This window comes from Melospiza georgiana, chromosome 4 (assembly GCF_028018845.1).
Source record: "Melospiza georgiana isolate bMelGeo1 chromosome 4, bMelGeo1.pri, whole genome shotgun sequence".
Taxonomy (NCBI): Eukaryota; Metazoa; Chordata; class Aves; order Passeriformes; family Passerellidae; genus Melospiza; species Melospiza georgiana.
Genome location: NC_080433.1, coordinates 6,229,332 through 6,256,091, shown reverse-complemented (window position 1 = coordinate 6,256,091; position 26,760 = coordinate 6,229,332). Strand labels below are relative to the sequence as shown.

The following is a 26,760-nucleotide window of genomic DNA, read 5'->3' as shown; positions in this document are numbered from 1 at the left end:
TTTATGAATGCACACTTACAATTAATAAAGAGGCAAGAACAAGAAAAATAACCTCAGCAAGTAATTTATTACCTTGAACATCATCCCGTGCTCGGCACACACAATAAACGGGAACAACACAGCACTCAGGCAAGTTCTTTCTGAGCATGGGCAGCTTCCCCTGGCAAGCACTGTGCATGGGGCCATCAAACCCAGGCTGGAGTATGGGCTGTGAGGGACAACCTCTCCTCATCAGTATTACAGAGAGTTCTACTGAACACACTTGTGCAGCAAGCAGGGCATGACCTGCCCTTCTACAGGTGCTCTGTGTCCACCCCAAAACACACCATGTCGCTGTTTGACAGCTGAGAGCAGGCAAATGCCTCTTGCCCAAGGTTGCCAGTGCCTCGTGGCAGTGCTGGCAGTAAAGTGGGGGCTTCACTGCTGCTTGTGCTGTCACAGAGGCCACCCAAAGCTCGGGGCCAGGAACGTCACTGCCTCTCCTTGGGCGCATCCCAAGCAGGGATGCTGAGGGAGTCCACGGGAATCAAAAAGGCAAAGAAACAGTTGTCAAACATGCAACCCTAAAAATCTCCCTGAAATTAATGAGAATCTGGCTGCTGGCTATGTCCAGGGCAGCAGCAGGACCAAGCCAAGGCCTAGAATTACAGTGGAATAGTTACATCTTTTTTCCCCCCTCTTTTTCCTGAGTACATCTTGCTGTATGTAAACATAACGTCATTAGAGAAAAAAACCACAGCAAAGCAACTCAATGCATCTCAAAGGCATGCCACCTCTCCAGCTTTAGAGCCTCAAAGTCATCTTTTCAACAAAAATAGCAGTACCTATTTACATTCTTGTCAAAGCCATGTGACATCTGCATGGGAGAAAACAAGCCGGCTAAGAGTCTATTTCTGGCAAAAATATTGCAGGGAAATTAGATTAACCTGGGTGGAATTCTATCTGGGAATTTGGAGTCTGTCGTGGTGATTAAGTCATCATTTCTGTCAGATTACTCTAATCGGCTGTCAAATATGATTCCACAACCCCATCTGTAACTTGGCATCCTCGTTATTCAGTCGATGTTACCTTCTGTATACAAAACAAACACCAAACAAGGAGGTGTGTGCAGTCTAGCATTTAGCAGAGTCATTAGCTGTGATTACTATTGTGTGGTTGCACGTTGCACAAGGCGATCAGCTTGTGGTTTGTTTTGTTTAGTCAGGGGATGCTTCAAATCAGGTGTAATCTTAAGCCTGAGGTGTCAGGGGTGAATGGGTAAGAACTGTCTCCAGGCATGGATGAGCATGGGGTTGGCACATTCCAAGTCACCACTGCATCAACAGCAACTGCTTAAATCACATTTCAGAGCTGTCAATATATTTGCTGGAAAGGCTTTTGGACACCTGCTTTCTATCAATTTTCTGAAGAGAAATGGGCATTCAGATATTCTGGGCAGGCTAAAGACTTCCTGCGAGCAGCAATTTCTGTGCGTGAAGCAAGGTTTGTAGGAGGAGGCAGTTGGCACTGGAAGTGGTCTGTATTGGCTGCTTTAAGATGTTACACATCAGTATGTCAGTCTTACACAGGACTTTGGTGATTAAAAGCAGGAGGTGCCTTTCAGTGAAGATGAAGGAGCTGATGGCTCATTTTGCTGCAGCTGTGTTGAGTCTGTGAAATTTGGATATCCTCAGCATCTCTGAAATTCTGGCCACCTAGACTGAAAAATCTTTTTTTTTTTTTTATTTTTATGGTCTATTGCAAAAGCACCTTCATACATGATTACTACATCTGTTAGCAGCTTTTGTTGTCCATTTCTGCCACTGTGGATGCACATGCCTTGCTCCTGTTACTTCTCGTGCCTTGAGGAAGAATAACCTCTTGGCAAGAAAGGACTCTGAATGGCCATCAGACCTGTCTGCACCTTCACCCTGCTCAGCATGGCAAAGACCACCTCCTGAAAGTCCTCTGAAGTTAAGCAGAATGTGACTTTTCACCATCAGAGCTGAGGGATTGTGTGAGGAGAACGCTATCTATGACTCCTCACTCCTTACCACTCCTGTGTTCATCTTTCTTTAATCCTTTAAAGCCACCAGCAGACTTCTAGAGCTTTTAGTCCTTTTCAGACCTGTCCCCATCCTCCCTTCCATCTGCCCTGCCTAGAAGTTTCTAGCCATGACCCAACTCAGTTTGTCCCTTACCCGTCACCCTCATAGACCACATCACAGAGAAACACCACACAAAATGGAGCTAAACCTCCCCCCAGGCAAAGGGTAAATTTGAAGAACTCAGGTTACTTTGGTAACTACCAAACCAAACAAAAAGCAATAGGGTTAAATGATGACAGCTTGCACGTATCTTGTCATTTCTAGCACTTTGGGACTTGCTTCTTGCTAGCACTAATCACTGTTGAAGCCAAATGGGACTTTAGTATTTTCTACATCTCAGAACTGTAAAATGTCAAGAGAGAATGTGGGATAGAGAAGAAGAGACATTAGACCTTAATTAAACCCTAATTTTCTTTTTGGGTGAAGGATTATAAATACTGAGACTTTGGGAATCAATAGGAAAATTGAAGGGGAAGGAAATATTAAAAGGAGCAGCAGAGACAGGCTAAGAGCTCAGAAGAAAAGCACCTAAAGGGGTACCAGCATGGAAACAAGTGGGAAAAAATGATATTATTTGCCTAACTCTGGTCTGGAAATTAATTCAAAGCTTTCTTCTGATCCAATTAGTGAGTGCAGTTTAATTAGACCAGTAGTCCAAAGAAAAAAACAAGACCAGCCAGGTTTCTGAGAACCTCTACTGAGTCTGGAAGTCAGGAGGGAATGTATTGACCTACCAGAAGATTGGAGGAAGAAGAGAAAATACTCCATAAGCACCAGAGAATTAAATGATTTTCAATGTCTTTAGAGACCATTGCTTTTCAGCAATGGACTATTATGTGCAGATACCTTTATACCCCCCACCCCACTCCTCATTTCACCTTTTAGCTCCCCAGTTTTTCCATAGGATCTTTCAGAGGAGCTCTTGAATGCTCATTTCTCACATCATTTCATTGCCAGCTGGTTTTGCTTTTTTAAACCCTTGTGACTCACAAGTAATATGAGTTTCCCAGAAGAGAAGGAGGTGTATTTTCCTATCGAAAGGAACTGTTTAGAATGACTCCTCTAGGGTCAAACTAACTTGAATTACGCAGTCAATATCTGGCTAGTACTTTGGGAACTTCTCTGGGAACTGGAGATAATCTCCAGGGCCAAATAAATACTAGTGAATAATAGAGGCAAAGGACTGCTCTCTGGATCTTAAAATAAGTGGTGTGGCACAGCTTGCATTTGCACAGCTATACTCCTCCTTCCACTCCAAACAGGATATCCTTGTCCATACAGTCCAGTGGGAACAGTGTGTAGCTCATTTTATTCCCCCAAAATATACCCACACCATGCTCCTGCTGGCTTCACCAGCACAGGCAGAGCTTTGGATTCCCAGTATTGGTTGAAGTCATTCACCGTTGCTTATTTACGGATGAAAGGAGGGAAAATGTGCATTTATCACTTAGATTCTCACAAATAAATGTAAAGCAGTTGCTGTAACTGCCTGAGAGATGGCATAGCTAGAAGATTGTTTGCTGTCATCCTTTCATAAATCCCAATTTAAGGGATTTAAGCTGTGTTAGGCATTCATACAATTTTAGTAGTATAAGAATGTGAGCTGTTACTTGGCCTCCTAGATTACTGTCAGACATATATACATGCTTTTTTTGGAGAGACAGAGAGGGAGAGGGGGGAAGGGAGGAGGAAAAGGGAGAAGCAAGAGAAAATGAATATTGCTGCTGGGTGCCAAATATAGTTCATGCGGTAATGCATAACATCATTATTTTCTATTTAGAGCACAGAAACAAGCATATAGCTTGCTTAAAACAAGATGTTTTACCGGAGAACACTAAAACCACTGAAATTCAATGGCTTTTGGAAGCTTTCCAACTCAGTTATTTGCAATCCACTACACTCTGTGGTTTAAATTCAAGTTAAATTAAACATTAGTTAGGGAGACTGAAAACAATGTTGTGCTTTAAAATAATAACAAAATATCATTATTATTATTATCATCATCAATAATTCTTCATCTACTGATCCCTTCCCCAGTCACCCCCCACATCCTGCTCTTCCTCCCATACATTTACTAATTAGGCAGTAGCACTCAGTTTCTTTTAAATGTTGTACCCTCAGATAGAGATTAAAAAGTTGGCTATCTTAGAAGTGACCACTTCCTAGTGTACAAACAGCTACTGTTGCTCTTTTAGCAGTTCTCCTCCATTTATTTAATTCCTTAATTTCTTACCTCCCACACTAATGGCAACAACTCCAGGGCACAGGCAAGCCAAATAAAGCGGAGATAAAGAAGGGGAGGTACGGCCAAAAATTGTCTCTTCAAAATCACATGGAAAGCAAAGTTATTAACTATCTTTTCTTCAAACAAATGAGCCTTTACAGAACCTATTCAATCCTAAAAATAGACATTAAGTGGGATTCTATAACTTGTTGGGAATAATGCCTTGGGGATATTTTGCATCATCCATGCTTAAAAAGCAAACCCATTAGACATCTGAGCAAAACATCAGATATTATTTTAACAGCAAGAGCTATCCATCTCATCGGCAGCAGCAATAACTTCTGTTGACATTTTGCCAATTGAAGTTTGCGTGTCAACGGGGTGGGGAGATAACTGAAGTCTCCCTGTGACATTAATTGGCTGGGGTTTACCTCCCAAGGATTGCCCTGACATCCAAGGTGATTGCCGGGGGCAAAAGCCTCTGCCCAGGTTTGTGGGTGGAAACAGAGCGCGGCTCGGCGGCGCCTTGCCCAGCGCCGTGCAGGGAAGCTCGGCACGGCCTGGAATGAGGATCCAGGGGGAGGGAGCCGAGCTGTCCGCACTGCACCAGAGCCTGAGCTCCTCACGCTCCAATTGATTCCTCTCCCAACACCCCTGCCAGGTACTCACTGCTGCTGGCTCCCTGCAGCAGAAAGGAAGAAGGTGGGAAAAAGGCAGAGAGGCTCCATGTGATGCACCTGGAGTTATTCCACAAAGTCTAACAAGCCAAAATCTTGTCTTTTTATCTTCAAATGTAGGTAAGACATTATTTAGCTGGTGTACTCCACAGAAGCAGGGTTATTTTTACAATATTACTCCCTGGCTACCCTATTTGAGAGGTGACATAAGAACCCGAAGAAGTGATCCAGGGCTGCTGGAGGAACCAAATGCCATCCAAGCTGTTGTGGCTTTGGGATGTCAGCTAATAACTAATGCAGCCTCGCTGTGCATTGGGTGGATTTGGCCAGCATGACCTAAGATGGCAGGACTCAATTCCCAGCATGACACAAACCTTCCAGTCAGTGTCCCACTGGACATGACTCAAGTGTTCTGAAGATGTACTTTCTTCCATCTCCCCAGTTGGGCGTTTGTTTCCAGAAGTCAACAGGAGGTTGAGACTTTAAAGGGAGTACTTTCCCTTCAAATCTAAGAACACCTCCTCCTCCCATATTAGTATTTGGAAAACAGAGCCAGAGTAAAGCCAAAACATGCTACCTATTAAGTCATCTTCTGCGTAAAGTCTTCCCATGGGAATGACAGAGGTCCCTCAACCATCTTAAAAGGAGAATCAAAGCAGAGATGTTCTTTCTTCAGTAGTCCGCAAAGTCAGATTTCACTTTTCTCCCAGATTCCCCACTTAGGGAGCACGGACTCCTGAGAGCATATTTAGGGAATTTTGCCCTTCTCAGAATCTGTGAAAGCTAGAGAAGAAGTCCCCATTTTAAAAAAGACCTTTCCTGCTGCCAAATGGAAATATTCAAGTAGCTCAGTCTGCGGTCACCATTTTAGGGTGCTAATGCTCAAGCCTGGTCCACAGGAAACCCCTCACTTTCTACATAAATCCCTCTGATTCCACATCAACTTCTAGAATAATTTTTAGAAATTTGTTAAGAAAACAAAGCAATTCTCTACTCTGTCCTTCTTCTTTACTAAAAACCCAGCCCCAACCTAAAAAAAGAAAAACTTTTCTTTCAGGCTACCAATGACTGCGAAGAAATTTAGTTTAAATCATAGGTTTTAAAAAACATGCAATGGCTGTTGTAATGCAAAACACAACCTCACTTCTTAGAGAGGCCAAAGTGACCAGGATATAAAATGCTTGTTTTGCAGGAGTTTTATTTAAAGACTTACTCTGTTCTGTGTTTGCTTGTTGTCCTCTGTGAACTAAGCTCTGGGAAAACACCATGTGATTATGGTCATCAATATCCTCTACCTTTGCCAAGCTGGAATTCAGGAGATAACCCTTTAAAAGGAATGACTAGCGACAGCAACATTTCAGAAAGGCAAGAAACCATAGTCAGGGGATCCCCTGTTTCTTTCACAGTGTTATCTCATCTACACTTATCTTCTTAATTTTTTACTTTCACTCAGTAAGAGTGAAACCAGCCTCAGCCACTCTCCCAGTTTCACATCACAGATTTTTCTGTTCATTTGCAAAGTGGATCTTCTGCCTGGCTCTTTCTGCAGCATGGAAGGTCACCTTGATTCAACAACGCTCTTGGGCTCCTCTTCTGACAGAAACTAGAGTCTATTATTTTGTACAAAACTCAGATTCTAGGCTATGGGATTTTTTTTAATGTAAAGCTTTTTTAAAGTTCTGTTGGAAAGCTCTCCTATTTGCATTACAATGTACCAGCAAGAACATCTTATAGCTAAAAAGTGTGATTGAGGTAAGTCTAAAATAAGCCCCAAAAGCATCAAAATTATAAAATCTATTGAAATTCTACCTTTTAAATTAGAGCAAAGAGTACAATATATAGAAAAAGTTGGCCCTGATGATGTGGGGCCGCTGCCATTTTCACTTTTCACTTTAGCAAAGGTACAGAGAAGTTCTGAGTCCAGAATACATGTCTTGATTCACAATTCCCTCCTCCCCAGAAGGCAGACAGGCAGTCAAACTCCTCTCTGTTACCAAAGAGAGACCAATCCAGATTTCTCCAAAGGTCAGATGTGAGCCCCAAACTACTTGTCAACATGCATGCCTCTAAATATTGCAGGGAATAGACAAAGCATTCAGGTAGAAAAGAGGTTTTGAATTAAGATGTCAAAAATCCTGCTCTCCTGACTGAGATCAGCTGGGGTAAGTAGTACAGTTTTATTGTTGAACCAGCGGAGCCATAATATTTTACGCCAAATGAGGATATGGCTCATAAATTCTATTTAAGCTCTCCATGAGCTGAAGTTACAGGAATTTTCCACGACTATCCAGTATCAGCATCCAGACACTCAGTGTTATGCCAATAGTCTGCCCTGGCAAAATAATCTGGCTGTGGAGAGAGAATGAAAAAGATAGCTCGATATTCCATCCATCTATGAAAACAGAACAATACTGCCACAAGTCTCCAGCCACAAGTACACACAAACACACACTGTCCACATGAAAATATGAGTCTGGCTGTGTATACATACAGTTGCAAATACCAGTAAGAGTCACGTTGAGCAACCATGTTATTTTTAACCACCCTTCATATGAACTCATTCTCTTAAATTTTTTAGCATCTCTGTAGCTAAGGTACTCTGCCACTGCTTTCTTGGGGGTAAGGAAAGTGGTTTGTGTTCAAACTAAACAAGCACTATATATTTATAATGCTAATCTTCTGGAATTCCAGCGCATTTGAATATTTCTGTCAATAGGTGTTTTGGAAAGCAAAACAAAAAATGAATGGACAACATTAGCAGAAACACATATTTTTGAAGAATGAGTCCAGTTCCAGCTGGCTGTGGTGCTTGGACCAAGCTGTGATTAAGATTTCATTAGTAAAAGGGACAGTGCTAGGAAGAGTAAAGCCAAAATCAACCTGCCTCCACCCATCTGCAGAGCTCCAAACCAGCATCTGATCCCAAGCATGAACCTCAATGCCTGTGTCCAGAGACTGGGCCCCTTGATTCTTTTGAGAAAAAGTAACAATGCTTCATTTAGCGGGTGTAAGCATCAGTATGAGAAAACTTGTGTTCTTTTACTTAATTCTTTACTGCTGCTGTACTCAATTAGGAAATTTCTCTGTCTATGCCCCATGAGTAACATCTTTATGTGCAACTCACCTAAAGGTCAAGGAAATCTCTTTGCAGGGATGGCTTCAGGTGGAACAGCTGGAGGCCACTGAGAACTACCAGAAAGGTCCTCTGATAAACCCAACTGAGCTAAAAACTCTCACATCTTTCATCCTACCTGCTCCAAAGCTAGCATTTAGAGCTACTGGGAAGTCTTGAACTCCTGGTTTCTTGGCATATGCTACTTTTCTGAGAGAGGCTAATGCAGCCTGAGGGCTGTTGCAGTGTCAGTGAAGCTATAGCAGAAGGCAAGGAAAGCACAGGGAAGGAGGAATGGGCGCAGAAAAGAAATTTTCCCCATGTCACACCCCCTATTTTTGGCTCTCATGTCAACAGGGAGGAAGACAAGTGGCAGACAATGAGGGCTGTCAGCTATCAGGCCACTTCTAAACTGGGATAAATCCATGTAATTCTTTGCAAAATGACCAGGATCACAAGAGGCAAGGGACACATCTGCCTGAGCAACCCCTAGAGCCCTCCAGACACAAGTGCATAAGTACAGCACCTGGACTGACTGTAGCTCTTACTTAGCAAGACCTTTCTTTTTGGTTAATCATATATTTTTGTACAAACAGGAGGATTCTATATTTACCCAGCATAGCAATTTCTTTCACTTCTTAGCGGTCAGAGAAATGAGAGATGAAAAAATCCAGCAGCTCATCTCGAATGACTTAATGCCAATACAGGATTACTGCCTATCCCATATTTTCTAATACTTTCCTACCCCAAACACCCGTAAGGACTGGGATTTAACTTTGTAGCCTTTAGAAGATTATTCTAATTGAGCTGGGTATTTTTTTGTGATACTCGATCTAAGCTTTATTTCACCTCTTAAGATGGTAAAATCCCTGGTTCTGTGTACAACCAAAATAATTCCTATTTGTCACTGGCATTTGGGCAGTGGAGGAAATAAATGCACCATCTTCATGGATGCTGCTGTGGATGCTGGGTGAGGTGCTCCCACAACAGCACTTATCCTCCTCTGTATTCTCTGCAATATTTGAAATGAATATACTGTATAATAACACAGCAAATTTTCCTCTAAGGTACTGTCAGAATTTGCCACAAAATAGTATTAGTTACTGTCTGGTGGATACTTGCTCAAGTGATGGCCTAGGAAAAAAACTCCCTTCAATCATTTGAGCCATTCACAGCTGAATGGAAAGATAAAGGTGTCATATCCCTCACATCTCTGCATGAGGCTGCAATCCCTCTGAGTGATCCTGGCAGCAGTAAGGAACACGGAGTGTTGTGTTCTCATGGTGGAATCAGGAGCTTCAGTTGTAAAGGTACCAGATTTTCAGTTCATAGGATCATAGAATGGTTTGGCTCATGTCATTCCCTGCCACGGGCAGGGGCACCTTCCACTACACCAGGTCACTCAAAGTTTTTAGTTTAAAACTAATCTTATCCTCTGATAAGTGTCTTATTTTCCACAATCTTACTTTCTTCAACTCACAATCCTGTGTTCTCTATCTTGAAATCAGTGATAAGCCTCTATTCATACTTTCTTAGAGATCATTACAGACTTTTAATTATTCCTTTCAGACACAAGGTTCTTTTTTCATTTCTTTCTCTGCTTTTTCCCTGTGTCTCTCCTTCAGAAGAGAAAATTTCCACTCACTGCAACTTGTAATGGTTGCAAGTGGGAATGGGTGAGCATTCCTAGGATGAACGACTGAGGCAGTGTATTAATGTGATTCCCTGATACATTGTAAATTCCATTTGCACAGCAAAGTTCCTTATTTTAAGCCCTGCTTGCATATCCCCCACCCCTGATGGCAGATAGACCATCTCTGAGTTACAATGGGGTGAGAGCTGGGATTGACTGCAGACTGCTTTAATGCCACTCTTAATGACAATCTTGTGAAGATTAGGAAGTTGTCAGAATCAGATATCAGCAAAAGCTCCAGCTTGCTTTGTGAAGTCAGTCTGAATTAATTAATGGGTAGCTTTCCTTTGATATCGCTTTGATATTTGGCTGCAGCTGGATAAAAATCAACCACAAAGGAAGCTACATTTTGTTTACCACTGCTTAAGACTCTGTTTAGCTCAATGTGATTTTTTTTTTTCTTTTGCAGTTTTTGCTTTTTTAACTTCCCTGGCACAAGGCAATAGATACAGGCTTTTGTTAATAATGGAGTTATGGTGGCATCTTTTCAATGGCAGCTTCTCTCTGCTCCTGCAGATAATCAGGCTACTGTCTGGTAGCAAAACCATTACTGATTTCAGCTAAGGTGGTGGAGAAAAGATGGACCATTCCAAAAGTGAGAAAAACATTAGCTTTCCCCCTCTGTTAGCACTTTTCCTGTTAAAAGGTACTTGACACTCTAAATGTAGAATCATAGAATCATAAAATCATTGAATCATTGAATAATAGAAAGGTTTGGGTTGGAGGAGACATTAAGGACCATTTAATTTCAACCTCCTGCCAAGGGCAGGGACACTTTCCAATATACCAAGTCTGTCCAAGCCTTGTTCAACCTGGCCTTGAACCCTTCCAGGGATGGGGCATCAACAACTTCTCTGAGCAATGTGTGCCAGTGCCTCCCCACCCACACAGCAAAGAATTTGTTCCTGATGTCTAATCTAAACCTACTCTCTTCCAGTTTAAATCCATTCCCCTGTGTCTTGTCAATAATATTTGCTCTCTGCTTTTGAGGGTGCTGACCACTTGCTTCACACACTGACAGCCTAAAATATAAGCTCTGCAACTACATGTCCTCCATGTGTTTCCAGGGTGGGAATTCACAGCCCATTTGAGCTTCTCTAAAGGTTTGGATGTCTATCAAGACAATCAGATGAACATGCCTGTACCCCAGACTGGTGCTTGCACCCAAATGAATCTCCATGTACTTCTGGCAGCCCCAGTGGCCCCACTGGCCAGAGGAGGAAGGCTTTCTGTGCACAGCACAGGGGAAGAGCAGACAAAAAAGCAGCTCTTCCAACTAAGGTGATGAAGATGATAATTTCTTCCAGAGAATAAACAAAAAAGAAATTATCTCTCTGGGTCTGCAAAGAATTTTTTTTATTAGACAGAATATGATTGACCACAGAGTGTTATTACAGCAGGAGACTCAATCAATCAGGCCACCCAGTTTCACCCGGTTTTTGTAGTATTATGGGGTTTTTGAGTACAACAGAGAAGACAGAACTTCTGTTTTCTCACTGTCCCATTGCAGCACAGTGCACCTGCCCAGTGTGATCACAGGGGAAATCTGGCAGGGGCTACCTCAGCAGCACAGTTCACAGGGCTGGACACAATGGCAGGAGGATGCTGAACAAACATTCTCTCTGATATAAACATGCCATGAGGCCCAGGCTCCTCAGTCATAACATAACTCAGATCCACGGGTGCCAAACATTGCTATCAAGGCAGGCAAATGGCATCCAAGGGCACCTCTAATGATGTTGCTTCCTGATGCCTGCAACTCTGTTTATGATTTGCCTTTCTAATTTCACTGTTGTAGGAGTAGTCAGACAGCTAGGAAGGCTCCCTGAACTAGTTTTTCATTAGGAAGACAATTTTAATAGCTCGTGTCGTGGTGCTAATGAGGCTGACTGAAGCACCTGTACTTTCTGTTCTAGATAACAGAAAACAGCTAACACCAGCAGGAGGACAAATAGCTGTTTAAGAGAGTGCCTGGGCTATTGTCCTTAGCTAAGCACCCCACCTAAATCTTGGTGAGCTTTGCAATACCCTGGAGTACTCCAGTGATGGCTTCTTGATTTTCTTCAGAGATTTCCATTCTGAAGTGCACAGCAAAACGTTCTCCAAGTCAGCGATTTTTGGGCGCCCAGCTTAAAAGTGATATCCTGTGAACTGATCCCCCACCCTCACTGAGTAAGATTTCAAAGTTGGACAAAAAGGTCTGGAGGGTTTTTGCAAAGTGATGACCTCAACTGGTCAGAGTTATGGAAACCAGAGGTAAATCCCAGTGTCATGCGCCAGAATGGGGATGAGCTTCACATTAGTGAATTTTTCTGAGGTCAAGCCATTATTATGCATCACTTACTTTCCATCCCAACATTATTATACTGCAAAGCTGTGCAAAAAAAGGAAAAAGGAAAAAAAAAATTCCTGAACTACTCGAAGACTTCTCTAAAAAAGCTAGTGTGCATCTAACTGCTTTTGCAGCTGGGCCAATGTGCTCTTGCTTCCTAAACAGCCTGATATGGATGTTTGGGATCTAAACCTAAATGCTCATGCCCTGTGCAGCTCTGTACCCTCCTGACACACCACAGGTCATCACATCCCCCAAGTAAGGCAGGTCAAGGTTTAGCCACCTTCTCTCAGTGCCTCAGCAATGGATCTTCCTGCACTTCCCTGCTCTTGGAGAGTCTCTGCCAAACGTTTGAAGCTTTTCCAAAGAACAAAATACTTACTAGAGCATGGACTCAGATCCAGATATCACAGCACTTGAGTCAATGCCCTCAGTACCAGGAAACCAAGTGCTATCCTTGCTTTCTCTCATTCCCACCAGAATTTGATACCTACATACAGCTGGAGCAGCTTCAAGAGGAGAAACAGTGACCCTAATCTTAGCTAAGTCCAGTGGTGAAGGCTCTGTTAGGTCAATCCAAGCTAAATCCTTTCAATAAACAAGGCAGAGAGGATTTGAACTACATTCTCCTTGCATGCCACAAAGTTATCCTAATGATGAGGCTGTGAATTTGGTGAAGGCAAATTTGACCCTCCGTCCCTCAGTGAGAAAAAGGGACAATATAAATATGAACTAAATGTTTTGCTCAATTTAGAGAAGTTATGTTCACTTGGTCAATATTCCCCTCTCCCTATGCCTGCACAACACTCACTATTCTCCCTTTAAGCTGCAAGTTCAGCTGCTTACAGAGGTTCACTGGGTTCTAAGTCTCTTCCATTTTATAAATCTGGCCTGTGTCTCACAGCAATGGTGGATGTAAACCCAACTTTTCTGCTAAGGTATCTGAAATTAGTGCAAATATTCATTTTCACTGAAGTGGCAGAGTCAGTGCAGCATTTTATTTTTTTGAGGGGCATGGGTAGAAGTGGCATTTTTGAATAAAAATAAATATCCACATGTCTTCTGAGCTGGGCAAAGTGTATCATTAAGTAAGTTCCTTTGCATAGCATTTAAAGCAAGGAATTGGCCAGATTCACTTTCTCAACATCATTGAGTGTCTTATAGCTCACCTCCTAGGAACAGCTGCTCCCTGGGAATTCTCTTCTTTCCCATCTGGTATTTTTATCATTTAAGCAGTACTATACTCTTTGGATCCTTCATTAAACAGCATTTGGCCATACTATATGGGTACTGAATTAGTTTCATTTGTCATCATAAATCAATCACTGCAAAGCCTTAACTAAGTTAATTGCTCTTTGAATTCCCTTTCTGTTTGTCACAATCTCTCAGAGTCACTGCTATATCATATTCAGGCTATTATTCAAATAATATTGGATGATTACCTTTTTATTACAGGTAATTTTTACATAATGTTCATATAGTACTGAGAAACCATAAGGCTTAAAACAGAGAAGGGAACTGGATATTGAAACACTGCTCCAGAAACGAGAGTGTCAGGATAATCATTAGAAAAGAACTCATGATGTAAAGCAAGAATTAGAAATATATTTGTGGTTTTTTGCTTTTTGTTGGACAAATGGTATTTTATCAGAAAGTTAATGAGGCTTCATAGTAAGTCGTCATAGGTGCCTGCATTTTGGACCAGATCATTCTGATTATTATTTTTCATGTTCTACACCCCTAAATGGACTTTGAGGTTTCCTTACAGCCAGTACACAACCTATGGGCAAAGTTCCCTCTAAGCCAGTCCTGCTTCCCTATGATGCAAAAAATATTTAATAAAACCAGACGTGATTCTTACAATGCAAAGATTAAAAAATGTTTTCCTTGACAACATCTGGCAAAAAAGAAAGCCATGAATATTTTAGAAATACAGTTGCTACAAACTCCACCTTGCTGTTAAAATATTAAGAGCTTTCTCAAAATGGTATTTCTTCCTTGTTAAACCCTTAATCAAATCAATTCATACAGCTAATGTCCTAATTTCATGCCAGAACTTCAACAAAAAAGGTTTGCTGCTGCTTGGAATATATATTTATATATGTATTTCCCATTTGAAATAAGAACCACGTAAACCATGATTCTGTTAAACGCATGGGAGTGCAGACTGTGGGCTGTTAACTATTTTTGTGATAACCTTAGGTAGGAGGATATATAAAAAAATGTACATAAAGACAACAAATGACCCTTACCATGTCCAATAAATCTAACTTCAAATAAAGAACAAAGACTCCAAAGAGTTTTAGGCGTAGATTTTACAAATGGATGCCCATTGATTTCTGACTTCAAATAGCCTCTGCATGACATTAAAAGTGCATTTATTCAGCTATTTGGCTCCAAGAATCCAACCAACATATAGTGCTCTTGTGTTACCTCTCTGCACTTAACCCTTGCCAGGAAATCCTACCAGGTTCACTTGTCAGCAAAACAGAGCACATTCTGTTTTTAAAATAAAGCATGTTAAAACTAAAACAATGAACGAATGTCAGTGCCATAAAGGCAGTTAAAGCAGTCTCTGAATGCAGCTCTTTGAGGTTTGCCCTCTATACAGAAGCCAATTTTCACTAAGCAGCAAATTAGAGCATGGGGGAAGCAAGATTATTACATCTAACTGAAGGAAGAATAAATTTAGATGGGTGGAATTTATTGGATTACTCTGTTTAGGGAATAGAAGTTAAACACCTCTAACGAAGCCATGAGATTCTTAATGAAGATGAGACTAGTTAAGGCCTCAGTTCTACATCTCATCCCAAAGAAGCCCATTTCCAGGATCATTATTACATTCAAATTGAGATTTTCCCTTCTCTCCCTTCTGCCTTTTAAAACAAAATCCAAATGAACACTCCAAGAAAACCTGACTCTAAGCTGAATAATATAAACCACATCCCTATGAGATACGAGGGTATCAGCAACCTGCTCTCTTGATATGTTTGGAAAGACACATCTGAAAACTCACATTGTTCATTTGCAAGACATAAAAGCTACTTGTGATGCCAGCACCTAGTAAACAGAAGAGAACCGTCCCTGTTTGGTTGATCTGTATCATATATCATAACAATGTGCCTGTATTTCTCAAACACTGCATATCTGCTTCTCTGCCTAGTAGCAATCCTACATAACAAGTGATATCTAAATACATATTTTGGGAAAGATAAAAGCTCTAATATATGACAAGGAATATTATGACTAACAGAGAGATTATATTAATCATGAATAAAAAGATGATGTTTGATCCTACTAGTGCAGAAAGTTTTAAATTTTTTTTTAAAAATCTTTTAAATGAATTTCTATCCTCAGGAAAATGATTAAAACCAGAAAAGCCTTGAGATGTCAGCTGGTGACATGTTTTTCTTCTTTATCTTTCTTTTTTGTTGTTGTTGCTGTGAAAAAAAAAATAAATCTGAGCGAATACAGCAAAGTGCATCATTAACTTCTTATTAATTTTATAATACAAAGGCAATTCAGTTAAAATAGTAGTGCTGCAACTTTAAATTACAGAACTAGCTTGGTATTTAATGAGAGATTTAGCACAGCGGGGTTTCTGTTAAATTAAGTTGTGCCTTCACATCACAGTGGGAAAACAGGTGTATATTGGTTTAGAATTATGGAAATGTTGACTAATTCCAAGGCTTGTAATCAAACAGCAAGGCACCCTGCAATATTTTCTTCCAAGATTCTGCATTAATCATTTATGTCTGGTCTTATTTTCTTCATGTCCACTAAAAGGGTGCAGCTCAAAGGAGCAGATCAAGCGCTGGTGTTTTCATGTCTCTGTTAAGGATGAGGTCCAGGCAAAAAGCAGAGATAGAGACACAGCACTGCAGGCTTTGCTCAAAAACCTACTTAAATTAAACTGCACATGCAGCCTTGGAAGGGGGATAAATTTCACACTAAGCCCCCACTTTTTTGGCTTCACCAGTGCTGATCCAAAACCTGCTTACTGAGCTACCTGGAGCAAGGCTGCACTTAAGAAATGAAGAGACTAAACCCAGAAATAATCCTGGCTCTAACAATAATGAACACAGACCTATTCTCCTCCACAGCTCTGCAGCAGTGCAGGCTACACCTGAGTGCAGGTGAAACACAGATGGGTTCCAACAGCCTCAGCATCCCTGCAGCCCCCTGCTCCTGCCTCTGCCAGCTTTCCTTACCTTACACCAATAAATCACCAGCCTTTGCCTGGGATTTTCCTCCTGGGCTATTTAAGGATGCCTTATCTGATGCATGGTGATATTACAGCAAAAGGGGAAGGCATGGATCCTTTTGTTTCCAGGAGACACCTTATTACTGAACCTCCTACTGACCATACCTTGCTTACTGGAAGCAAGCTGACACTTGATGCCCAAATGAACCTGATCCAAATTCATCCCTTGTTGTAGCTCTGACAGGAGATTGCTTCCATTTGCTCTGAGACCATTTCTCACACAGAACTATCCACTACTGATTCCTGCTTTTTTGGTAAAAGCTGCTTAGCAGGCAAGAGGAACAATACAGAAATTGCTAAAATTCATATAAGGAGAACCCTGCTAACATGAAGTGTTTCCAGCATGTGTGCCACAACTTTAAAGAGTGCTTAAATGAAGTTATTTTGGGAATACACAGATGCAGCATAACAGTATCCCCATATATGCTGAATGGCAGCATACTGCACGTGTAAAATATAGAATCTGTTATATAATATATGCTGAATCATTCTGAAAGACAAGTAGTAGAAATGTTTTCAAGTTGCTTCTCTTTATTAGAGGCTTCCCTTTAAAAAAGTAGGTATTACAACTTATCTCATAGTAAAATCTAAACATCTCTGGCTGTATCAGGAGTATTTTTAAAGGCAAGGCCCCAGAGTCATGGGAATACAGAATCTGTATTTCCTTAAAAGAAAACTTTGTAACCTCACAGTCAGGACAGGAAAAAACAGCTTAGATAATTTTTAAATGACAAAGAGCAGAGAGGGCTTTAGGGAAAAAAAATATTTCAACATTATTTTAAAATAACATCAAAAGGTACACTAGCATCTTTAACTACTGCCTGCTCATTAGCTGTGCAAAAGTTGGGGAGAAAATGATGCTCTGCTCAGGTAAGATGCAATGCAGAGCTGAACCAGCTTTGCCACCTGTATGTGAGGAAGCCAGAGAGTGAAACTGCCCCTCTGAGTCACCCACTGGGATAAATAACATCTCTCAAAACACAGCAAGCAGCCTGGGGGACTCAGGGAAGAACAAAGAAAAGTAAAGGCAGCTGAGGGAACTTGGTTTGTTTAGCCTGAAGAAAAGGAGGCTCAGGGGGGACCTTTTCAGTCTCCACAACTCCCTGACAGGAGGGTGTAGCCAGGTGGGGGTAAGGCTCTGCCCCCAGGCAACAGGATGAGAAGACATGTCCTCAAGCTGCACCAGGGGAGGTTCAGGTTGGACATCAGGATGAACTTCTTCACTAAAAGGGTGGTCAAGCCTTTGCTGCCCAGGGAAGTGGTGGAGTCATCATGCTTAGAAGTGTTCAAAAAAACCCAAAACAACTGGGTGTGGCACTTAGTGCTGTGATTTAACTGACATTGTGGTTTTTAGTCATATGTTGTAGGCCTTTTCCAAATCTTGGAGTCTTTTCCACCCTTATGACTCTGTGATTGCATGAGTCTAAACAGACCCTGTCTACTTCCTGGGGGGGTGATGAGTAGATCTTGTGGTAGAGCTTGGGGGATGCTATATCTGGGCAGGGTGCTGCTCCAGCAGCTTGGGATCACCTCCATCCCATTCAGCCAGTGCACACAGCCATTTGACTGAAAGGATGGTGGAGAACAATCACTCAGTGAGTTGGTTTAGGTGCAGCATTGAATGGGGTCAGAGAGCTCTCATCCAAGGGCTCGGCATTTTCTGGCATTGGGGATGGGAAGCAACAACTGGGGCTGCAGAGACAGAGGGTGCTGAGGTTCAGCTGAGCTCCAAAGGGGTCTCAAAGGGAATTGTCCCTCAGAGCCTTCCTTTCTCTCTTGAGGATGGCACACCCATCCTCTACACCCTAAAGTGCTGAGACTCCCACTGGGAGGCCTGTAAGGCCTTGGTACTGTCCCTTGCAAGGGCCAATTGCTGGAAAACATCACTTGAAGTGCCACAACTTTTCTCCTGTGTAGGAGTGTCGGGGGGTAGCATGGTCAGGACAGACAGAGATGAGAGATCTCTGCAGGCAGGTGGTGGAACTCATGGTTTATTGCAAAGGGCCTGGGTGCAGGGCCCTGCTGGGAGCTGCCAAACACAGCTCAGAGCAGGCCCAAGAGAAGAGAGGGGCAGAGAGGATGAGAGGGTGAGAGAGTAAAAGGGCAATAGAGTAAAAGGGTAAGAGAGCAAAAGGGTAAGAGAGCGAGGTTCCCATTACAATACAATAAATCTTCTTCTGTGTTGAATATTCTAATTCTCACTAACCAATCTACTACAATATACAAATCCTATAGCATTTACATACAGCCTATAAGAATCATTACATTACCATACTGTGTTACATTTTAAACCCTAAAAACTCCTCTTTGGGCCCTTCTGCCAAGCTAGTAGGGTCTGCTCTGACCCTAGGACCTCTCTGCAAGCAGAGGGTGTTGTTTCATCCAAAGGGGATTACCTTCAGCTGGCCATACCATTGTTTTCCAGTTGTTCAGTAATAAAGGTATCTCAAAGCTTGCTTTCATTTCAATCTCACTTATAGTTTCTATATTCTCAAAATCTTTTGCCAGACAATCATATTTATAAGGCTTTCTTGTTTCATCTTCCCCAACACTCCTGTTTTCCTACCTTTGCAGATTTCCTACCACCATTCCCAGCATTTTCACTGCAAATGACAGAGGACTCCCATTTTACCTTTAGCAGGGCTCACAGGTAACTGTCCCGTGACAGCACCGTTCTGTGCTGGCCATTTCCATGACACATGAGGTGGCTTCCCTACCAGGAAATCACTTGCATAAAGTGAACCAGCCAGATATAATTTTTCAAACACAGAGTATCCAATTTCACATACAACACATAGGAACTAATGGAGATATTGGCCATATAACTGTCCATATAACTGTCAGTCCAGGTAATGCTCTATTTATTTACACAGTGCATTTATTTATTTTCATGTCTGTAACCAGACATTACAAACATATACTTGAACACTTCTCCTACATCAAGAGGGAATATACCTCCATTCTTTATATTTTTTTTTCACTTCTATCCTCAAAGAATACAGCAGAAAAAAATGAAAATGGTGGTACAAGAAGATTTCAGAGTTTAGACATGCAATTACCAGTGATACACTTCTCTCTAGCCCTGTAATTTAAATATAAAATACCATAGGAAAATGCAAGATACAGTTTGTACAACACAACCACAACTGTTCTGAATGCTGGTGCCAGTGGGAGCAGGTGGTGAGGAGAGGTGATGTCAGGAGACAGGACGACCCTGTGCAAGCAGCTATGGGGTACCACACTCCCCAACACCCTGAGATGTGCAGCCAGTGCATTCAGGTTGTTAACAAACCATGTGGATAAAGGCTGCATTTAACAAACTTTGGCTGTGTTTTGTCTTTTCCTCTTCTCCTCTTCTCTCGCTTTTCAAACATGAAGCCCCAGTGGTGCAGTGTTTTTCTGCCATATGTTTTCTCTCCTCCCTTCCTTCCTCCCTCCCTCCCTCTTAAATAAATTTTAAAAAAGATCCACATTGCACTTTGGCCACTGTCTCTACTCAGCAGGAATCAGTACCTTTTCCAGCCAAAGGATTTAGTAGAGAACAGCAGCTGCCTTTGGACATGATGCCATTGCTACAGGACTGGCACCAACACAGGGCAGAGCATCAGCTTAGCCACCCTCCTTGCAGAGATCAAGATCATTTGGGGCACTAAGCAGCATCAAGAGCAAAAGGGCTATTCTTCTGGCAATAAAATAATTATGATCAAAAGGTAAATGTACTCACCCCAGGTAAAGTTTTAATATTGTGCAGTGCATTCTGTGCCTCAAGAGCAGCTTTTCTTGTATAAAATGTTACGAAACAACAACCTATAGAGAGAAATGAAAAGCTTTCAGAAATTAGTGAGTATGATTTGTGAGAGTACAATAGGGAGGGAGAAAAAAACAGTGGTTGAACAACACATTATGAAAGCTGGAAATGTGAATTATCCTGAGGCGCCTGAATGACATGAATAAAAGAAAGCTTGTATGATTTAAAATAAAAAGTCCCCCCCTGTGCATTGCATCTATAGCACACCTGCATTGTTAGTGAACTGTAATCACTTAGAAATTGTTAACCAAAATCCAATTGGCTTTGTACATTGTAAATAAGGTTATATTTTTCTGAAGGCTCCCCATTATACTTTGAATATAAGCAACATGGCAGGCTCAAGCAGCAGGAATTCATTGTTACATCCCAAGCAGAAAATCAGGCTAAAGCAGGACCTTATTTAAAGGGCCTTATACAAAAGGGCTAAGGTCGGTTCCCCCATTTCTGTGAAACCAGGCAGGACTGGAGGTGGAACACTCATCTCAGTTTCAAGAATGAAAAACAAGCTACAGGTGAACTCACCACTGCTGGCATAGTGGAGGCTGCTGATGGCTGACAGCATTAAGGGAGGCTCTGCTCTCCCTGCATCTGCTCAATTTTCAGTGAAACAGGTGGTTTTAGTTGCCTTAATCCTGTGGTTTCCCTTTTGACAGCATGCTCCAGCCAGGTAGTGTGTGGGACCAAACATGGGTTGCTGTCCCTTTGTCCACTGCAAACATGTAAAGCAGCTTTTGCTGCAGCACACGCAGCCCAGGCAGCTCAACCAGCCCCAGGGTGAGGCCAGGGCTCACAGGCACAGCCTCAGGGAAGAGCTATAATGTCACAGGCAGGGGACAAAAAGCAAGGACCAAGGTTTGCCTGTAATGCCCCACAGCAATGAAGTCTGCTCCTTGACAGATGAGATGTTTGCTGCAGATGGGGTGTTTGTGCTGTGGGGAGAGGGGAAAACATTCTGGGCAATGCTGGCTGGGTAAAAAGTAAAAAATCTACTTCACATGAACCCAAGGATGATGCAGGTCTTACTGATGAATCAGAAAACAATCCTGTTCTCTTAATCACAGTCAGAGATTTGTTACAACTCCAGAGAAATGTCAAAACCAATCAGTAAACAAAAGAAACCCCAGCTCATGAGTCTTGGTGCTCCCTTGGAGCATGACACAGATAAAATAATCTGTGCTTCAGGCAGTGAGCAAAGCTTGTATCAGCTCCCTAATGTTGGCCAAGGTGAAACATCCCAGCCCACCTGACATTCCTGCTTGTGTTCAACCCTGCAGCATCCCCGTAGTGGCAAAGGACACAATGAGAAGGTGTGCACAGCAGCCCACAGCAGACACTGGAATCAGCCATGTGGAGGTGGCCCACTTTGGAAGGAAGGGCTGAATCCAGCATGGCCCTGCACTGCCCCTTGCTTGGCTCAAGCTGTGCATGGCATTGGGAATGCTCCCTCTGGCTCTGCAGCCAGGCCAGTGACAACCATTACCTGGGTAACAAGCAAAGGTGAACATGGACTGCCAGCTGGAGCATAGCAAGTTTATTCCTAATACATAAAATCACTTGCAGCCACAGCAAAACATGAGCAGGCAGGTAATGCCTAGACTTAACACAGCCGAGAGAAACATTTTTCATACTGCCAACAGGTTCTTTAAAATTTCACACTTTATGATGGAGACGGTTTAATAATTATTTCAGTAAGCGGGACATTGTTCGCAGGGATGTGTGCTAGAGACAGGGACAGCCTGTTATGGTTTATGTTTCCTGTAAGTGTTTCTAAACCTTCTGTTTCACTGGAAAATTCTGAAAATCCGAATTATTTTACCCCAGATGAAAATGAGAAAAATATCCAAGTTTGTGACATTTAAGAGTGTGATTTTGAGACAATATTGCAATATTTTTCTATCCTGTCAGCCAGCTACAAGTCTATCTCCTATTGTTTCTTTGTTTGGTCTGTTAGCTTTTTAATATAAGGCTTTTTAATCAGGAGAGAGGATTCAGAGGGGAAAATATCAAGCTGTAATCACAACTTTGCAATTGCCATGTCCTTTTCCATGGGCCCAAAGAGTTTCATTTTAGATTTCAGCTCAGGGGGTTCATTCCGATAAGGAGAAATTTGAAATCTATTGGTTTATCATTCTTGGCACTACTTGAAAGAACTGCACTTGAAAGATGAATATGCTGTGAAATACCCTTTAACTAGTCATTTTTGGGAAGTAATAGTTCAGGAGAGAAAAATGTTTCTGTGAATGAGGGCTGGAAGAAACAGTAGCTTAATGGGAAATGTGCAGATGTTTCAGGCAGGTCATCAGAACTTGACAAAAATAAAGACTTCTGTGTTCACAGACTGACACATCTGAAAATGCAAATGGATAAAATTTTCCTCAGGATGCATTTGGCTCATATCTTCTGAAATAAAACAAACCCCACAACAACAGCTGGTTTGCTGTGGTTTGAGGAGGACGTGGACCCCCACTTGTGGATACCTGAATTTGAGGGTATCTGCTACAGAGGTCAGGGCAGGACTCAAAAAAGAAAACAAGACAACAGAGAAGAACCAGAAAAGGCAATAGTCCATGTTTCCCCAAGGAAATACTGTAGCTGAGCCTATGGATTTTCCAGAGGTGCTGCAGCCATGTTACACAAGTTGCACTGAAGATGCCTCCAGTGTAAAATCCTTTTGGGTCAGTACAGAGAAAAAGTACCTAATTCAGTTTTTTTTCTGCAGGAATATTGGAGGGGAAGATGCCTGTGTAATAGGACAAGGCTAATCTGTGCTTTAGGACTGGTAGCTGTCCCCTGCTGAAAGGCAAAGAGGCAACGATGCTCCTTCCTCCATTTTACTAAAGAAAATGTGATATTGCCAAAGACAAACAAGTGGCCCAGCTGGAACAGAAAAAGTATGTTTCCTACTGAAAGAAAATGAAAAAATACAACCCTTCCCTTCAGGCCCCATGCACATATAATCTTTGTTTCATCACCAACAAACTCGACAGCAGCTTGAACCGCAACTAGACTTTTCTTACATCCAAATAACTCAGGGCCTGGCAGTGATAACCTTCCCCTGTCCTAATCAGGACAACTTAAAAGGTGAATTGGTTTGTGGACATGGTTCTGCCAGTCCTCTACAGCCTGAAATAGAGCCCATTTTAGCTCCACATGGGTTAGTGTATTCTTGCCCACAGGCAGAGGAGCTCATCCTGCCAGTCAGTGCCTCCAGAGCAGCAAATCTCCCACGCTCTGCTAAGCTGGTTGTGCTCTACTTGGAACAGTATTTACTACAGCGTAAGGCATTTCTTCTTTGTACCTTGAAAAAAATACTGAATGAATCATGCAGATCCCTACAGTCCCTTAAGGACATCGGCAACAACTTCATGGCTATCCTGCCAGATGCTTGAACAGACTGAATAAAACCTGCCACTCCATGCTGCTCAGAGTTTAATGGCAGCAAATGGGATGCCTGGGAAACAACAGCAGAAAACAGCGCCCCACTTCTTAAGGCATCTGATGAGAAAACGCTGCAGTGTGGACGCGACAATGTTCAACTTCAACACCTCATTAAAAAAAGGGAAAAGATCCCTTACTTCAGCTTGTTTTCACTCTCTCTCTCTTTTTTCCCCCCTCCCCCCTCTTCCTCTTTTTTTCTTTTTTCAAAGGAAATTTAGTGCCAGAGAAAGACCTCAAGGTCCCAGCCATTGGGAGAGAGTTGACACATTCAATTCTCCATGACACATTCAATTCACAAGCCCTTGCTCAGGCTGCCAAAGGCACCAATTAGCACCACTGGTAGAGATTTTATTTATTTAATTTCCACAGAAACCTGTTTAGCAAGACAGTGACAGGGACAAACAGCTAGAAACAGCTCTACGTGAGTCACTGTCAAAGATGGCAGCAATGGATTACAGGGGAATCAAGCCATGGGTTCACTGAAGCCATCATTTAGAAGCGAGGAATGGGAAAAAGATCAAGTGGTGAGGACTTTCACCCCACAGTAGCCATGGTTTTCTGCTGGTAATGAACCTGGGTTTCTGGAGGACTTTGTGGAGCTATGACAAATTGCAGTTTTCGCCATGAAATTTCAAGACATGCCATTCCTCCTGTAAGCAAGATAATTTTTTCAAAGAGCTGTTAGTGACCCCATGCAATAGGGCTTCTCCTCCTGTGTGACTTCTGCTCTATGACCCAAATTTCCCTCCCAGCAGAGCAGTCATGGCTTTGTTAGGCTGCAAGATCCAGCTCTGTGCATCTCCAGGAGCTCTGCCATGCCATTATTTTTGTCACTTTCTCCCAATTCAAACACAGACTAATTATGCCGCGAGAGCAGTTTACATTCCTAATTTTGAATAACTAACAAAGGGAAGCTCTCCCCCACTCGAAGATGTGGCTTACACAGTCCTTGTTGGCATTTAACAGCACTGGGATCTGTGTAAGAGGCTTAATCTCTCAGCCAGGATTTCATGCCTGAGTGAATATGGACACCTCCATCTTGCTTCGGGTGAGAAAAAGTCTTTTACAGCTCCCTAAACTGAAAAAACAATTCCTGTTAAAGTTACCAGGAATTACACATGTGCATCTATATGAGAAAATAACCCTTTGGATGTGGACAGGAATTAAAACACACTTCACAAGATGCTCTGAGGTTTTGATTTGCTTGAAGAAAAATATTCTGCAATCCCTCAGGCGTGAAAATTTAACTTTTGGGAATTAAAAGAGAAAAGATAGAGGAGGAAAAAAAAAAAGCCCAACCCATATTTATTGGTCTGATATATTAGTTTCTTTAGTTTTCCACTGTCAAAATTTGTCAGTTTGGATCTCTCCTGTACTGTGCATATTATCACCTGCTGCCAGTACCTGAACCCTAACCATGGGGTATAGAAATACAAGAGCTTATCAGGGTGCCTGCAAAGCTTGCAACAACTTAAAAGTATGAAATTTGCTTTACCTTCTAGACTAATAAAATAAACACTTCAAAACAGCTATAATGATTATCTGATGATTGAACTCTGTATTCTTTTAGTGAGTAATGGAATACTGGCAGACAAATTCAATTCAAAATACATTCACATTCAGGACATCAACAAAGTCATCATGTTGTGAATTGAAAATTCCTTTAAAGGCTGCGTTTGAATTCTAAGGGGCTGACAGATCAAGGGACTGAAGGCCCTGGAAGGCTAAATGAGTGAAGTCCTGCTATGTTTCTTTCTTTCTGTGAATGAAGCTCACTTTTGTGTGTGCATTTGCAAGCAGAACAGGTGCTGGCTTCATACAAGCCTGGAATCTCAATGGAGACAGTAGCTTCTTGTCAATCCAGCACAGTTCAAGCTAGTTTAAGTTCAGGAGGATTTTTTTTTTCTTGTTTTTTTCCCCACTCCAAATGTTTCTCTCCTGATTTCCATATTCACTCATCCACCACCAAAATTTAAACACTGCACTAATACAGGGCAGCCTTTAACAAGGTCTCCTGCATTCCAGCCATCCACCTGAGCTCTGGAATACACCTGCTCTGTACATCACAAAAAGCTGCCTGAACAGCACGATTTCCAAACAAACACACCATGACCTGTAATTTCATTTTCCAAAAGCCAATGAAGAAATTAAAATCTCTTTTCCACTAAAGCCACTGAGAAGACCTATTGCTACAAAGCATTCAGGTGTGTGGTTGGGCAACGAGACTTTTCACTTTGCTTACATTTTATGCAGTGCAGTGGGAGCCTTGCCTGGCATTTCTTCTGTGCTACGGATGTTAGTGCAATTAGCTAACCTGCACTGAAGATGCTGGTCTAGTATTAGGAGAGGTGTTTCAGCCTTAGAGATTTTGATTGGGTGGTTCCCTACAAAACCATAGAAAACCATGAACTGTCTGAATAGCAAATACAGACATTCCTGACAAAGACAACCAGAGATAAAAATCCTACTATTTTTGAAGCTCTGCTTATCAGAAGAAGGTGGCTAAGGCAGGGATGTGATTTGATTCCTACCTGCACCAGTCTCATGCTCTATAGCCTATGGAGTCATGGGAGAGCAAGATGCAAAGGATTCACTCCTGAAGCCATCCCTGCTAGAACTGCCGAATACAGCAGAAACCACCCTCTAATGATGCCGCCTCCCAATTAGCTCAGGTTTGCTAATAGTTTGATATAATTGGCACCCTGATGGAAACCGTATTACCAGTCCTGTCACCAGCCAGGAAATCGCACTGCCACTCTAATGACAGCACATATTATAGCAATGCCACTTCTAATATTAATACATTAGCTGAATGTAGGCAAGGGCTCGCATGTGAGAAGGATTCACAGCTGGGACGTGCCAAATTCCACCCTGTGCTCTATTTTCCCTCCTGGTTGCAGCACCCAGAGTGGCAGTGCCCCAGCCCCGGAGTGCCCCGCGTCGCACCGCTCGCATTAAAGCACAAATGCTGCAGGCTGGGAGCAGCCCCGTAAATGGCCACTGAAAAATGATCCCACGGAGCTCAATTTTTTCTCTCCAAGCCTTGCAAGTTATGATGGCCTTTCTGTTAATTGGCCACAAGTCCTGGTTTGCTGTCAGCCTTCAGCTGCACCGGGGAGCTCTTT

General features: G+C 42.2%; 1 protein-coding gene across 8 annotated transcripts in view; it reads right to left on the bottom strand.

Moving 5' to 3' along the window:
- CELF2 (CUGBP Elav-like family member 2) overlaps positions 1-26,760 on the bottom strand; it is a 553,419-nt gene that overhangs the window by 83,686 nt on the left and 442,973 nt on the right. For all 8 annotated transcript variants that reach the window (XM_058022005.1, XM_058022001.1, XM_058021998.1 and 5 more), the window contains one exon: positions 20,114-20,196. In XM_058022005.1, coding sequence (XP_057877988.1) covers positions 20,114-20,196 — 83 coding nt within the window. The remainder of the gene's footprint in view (positions 1-20,113; positions 20,197-26,760) is intronic.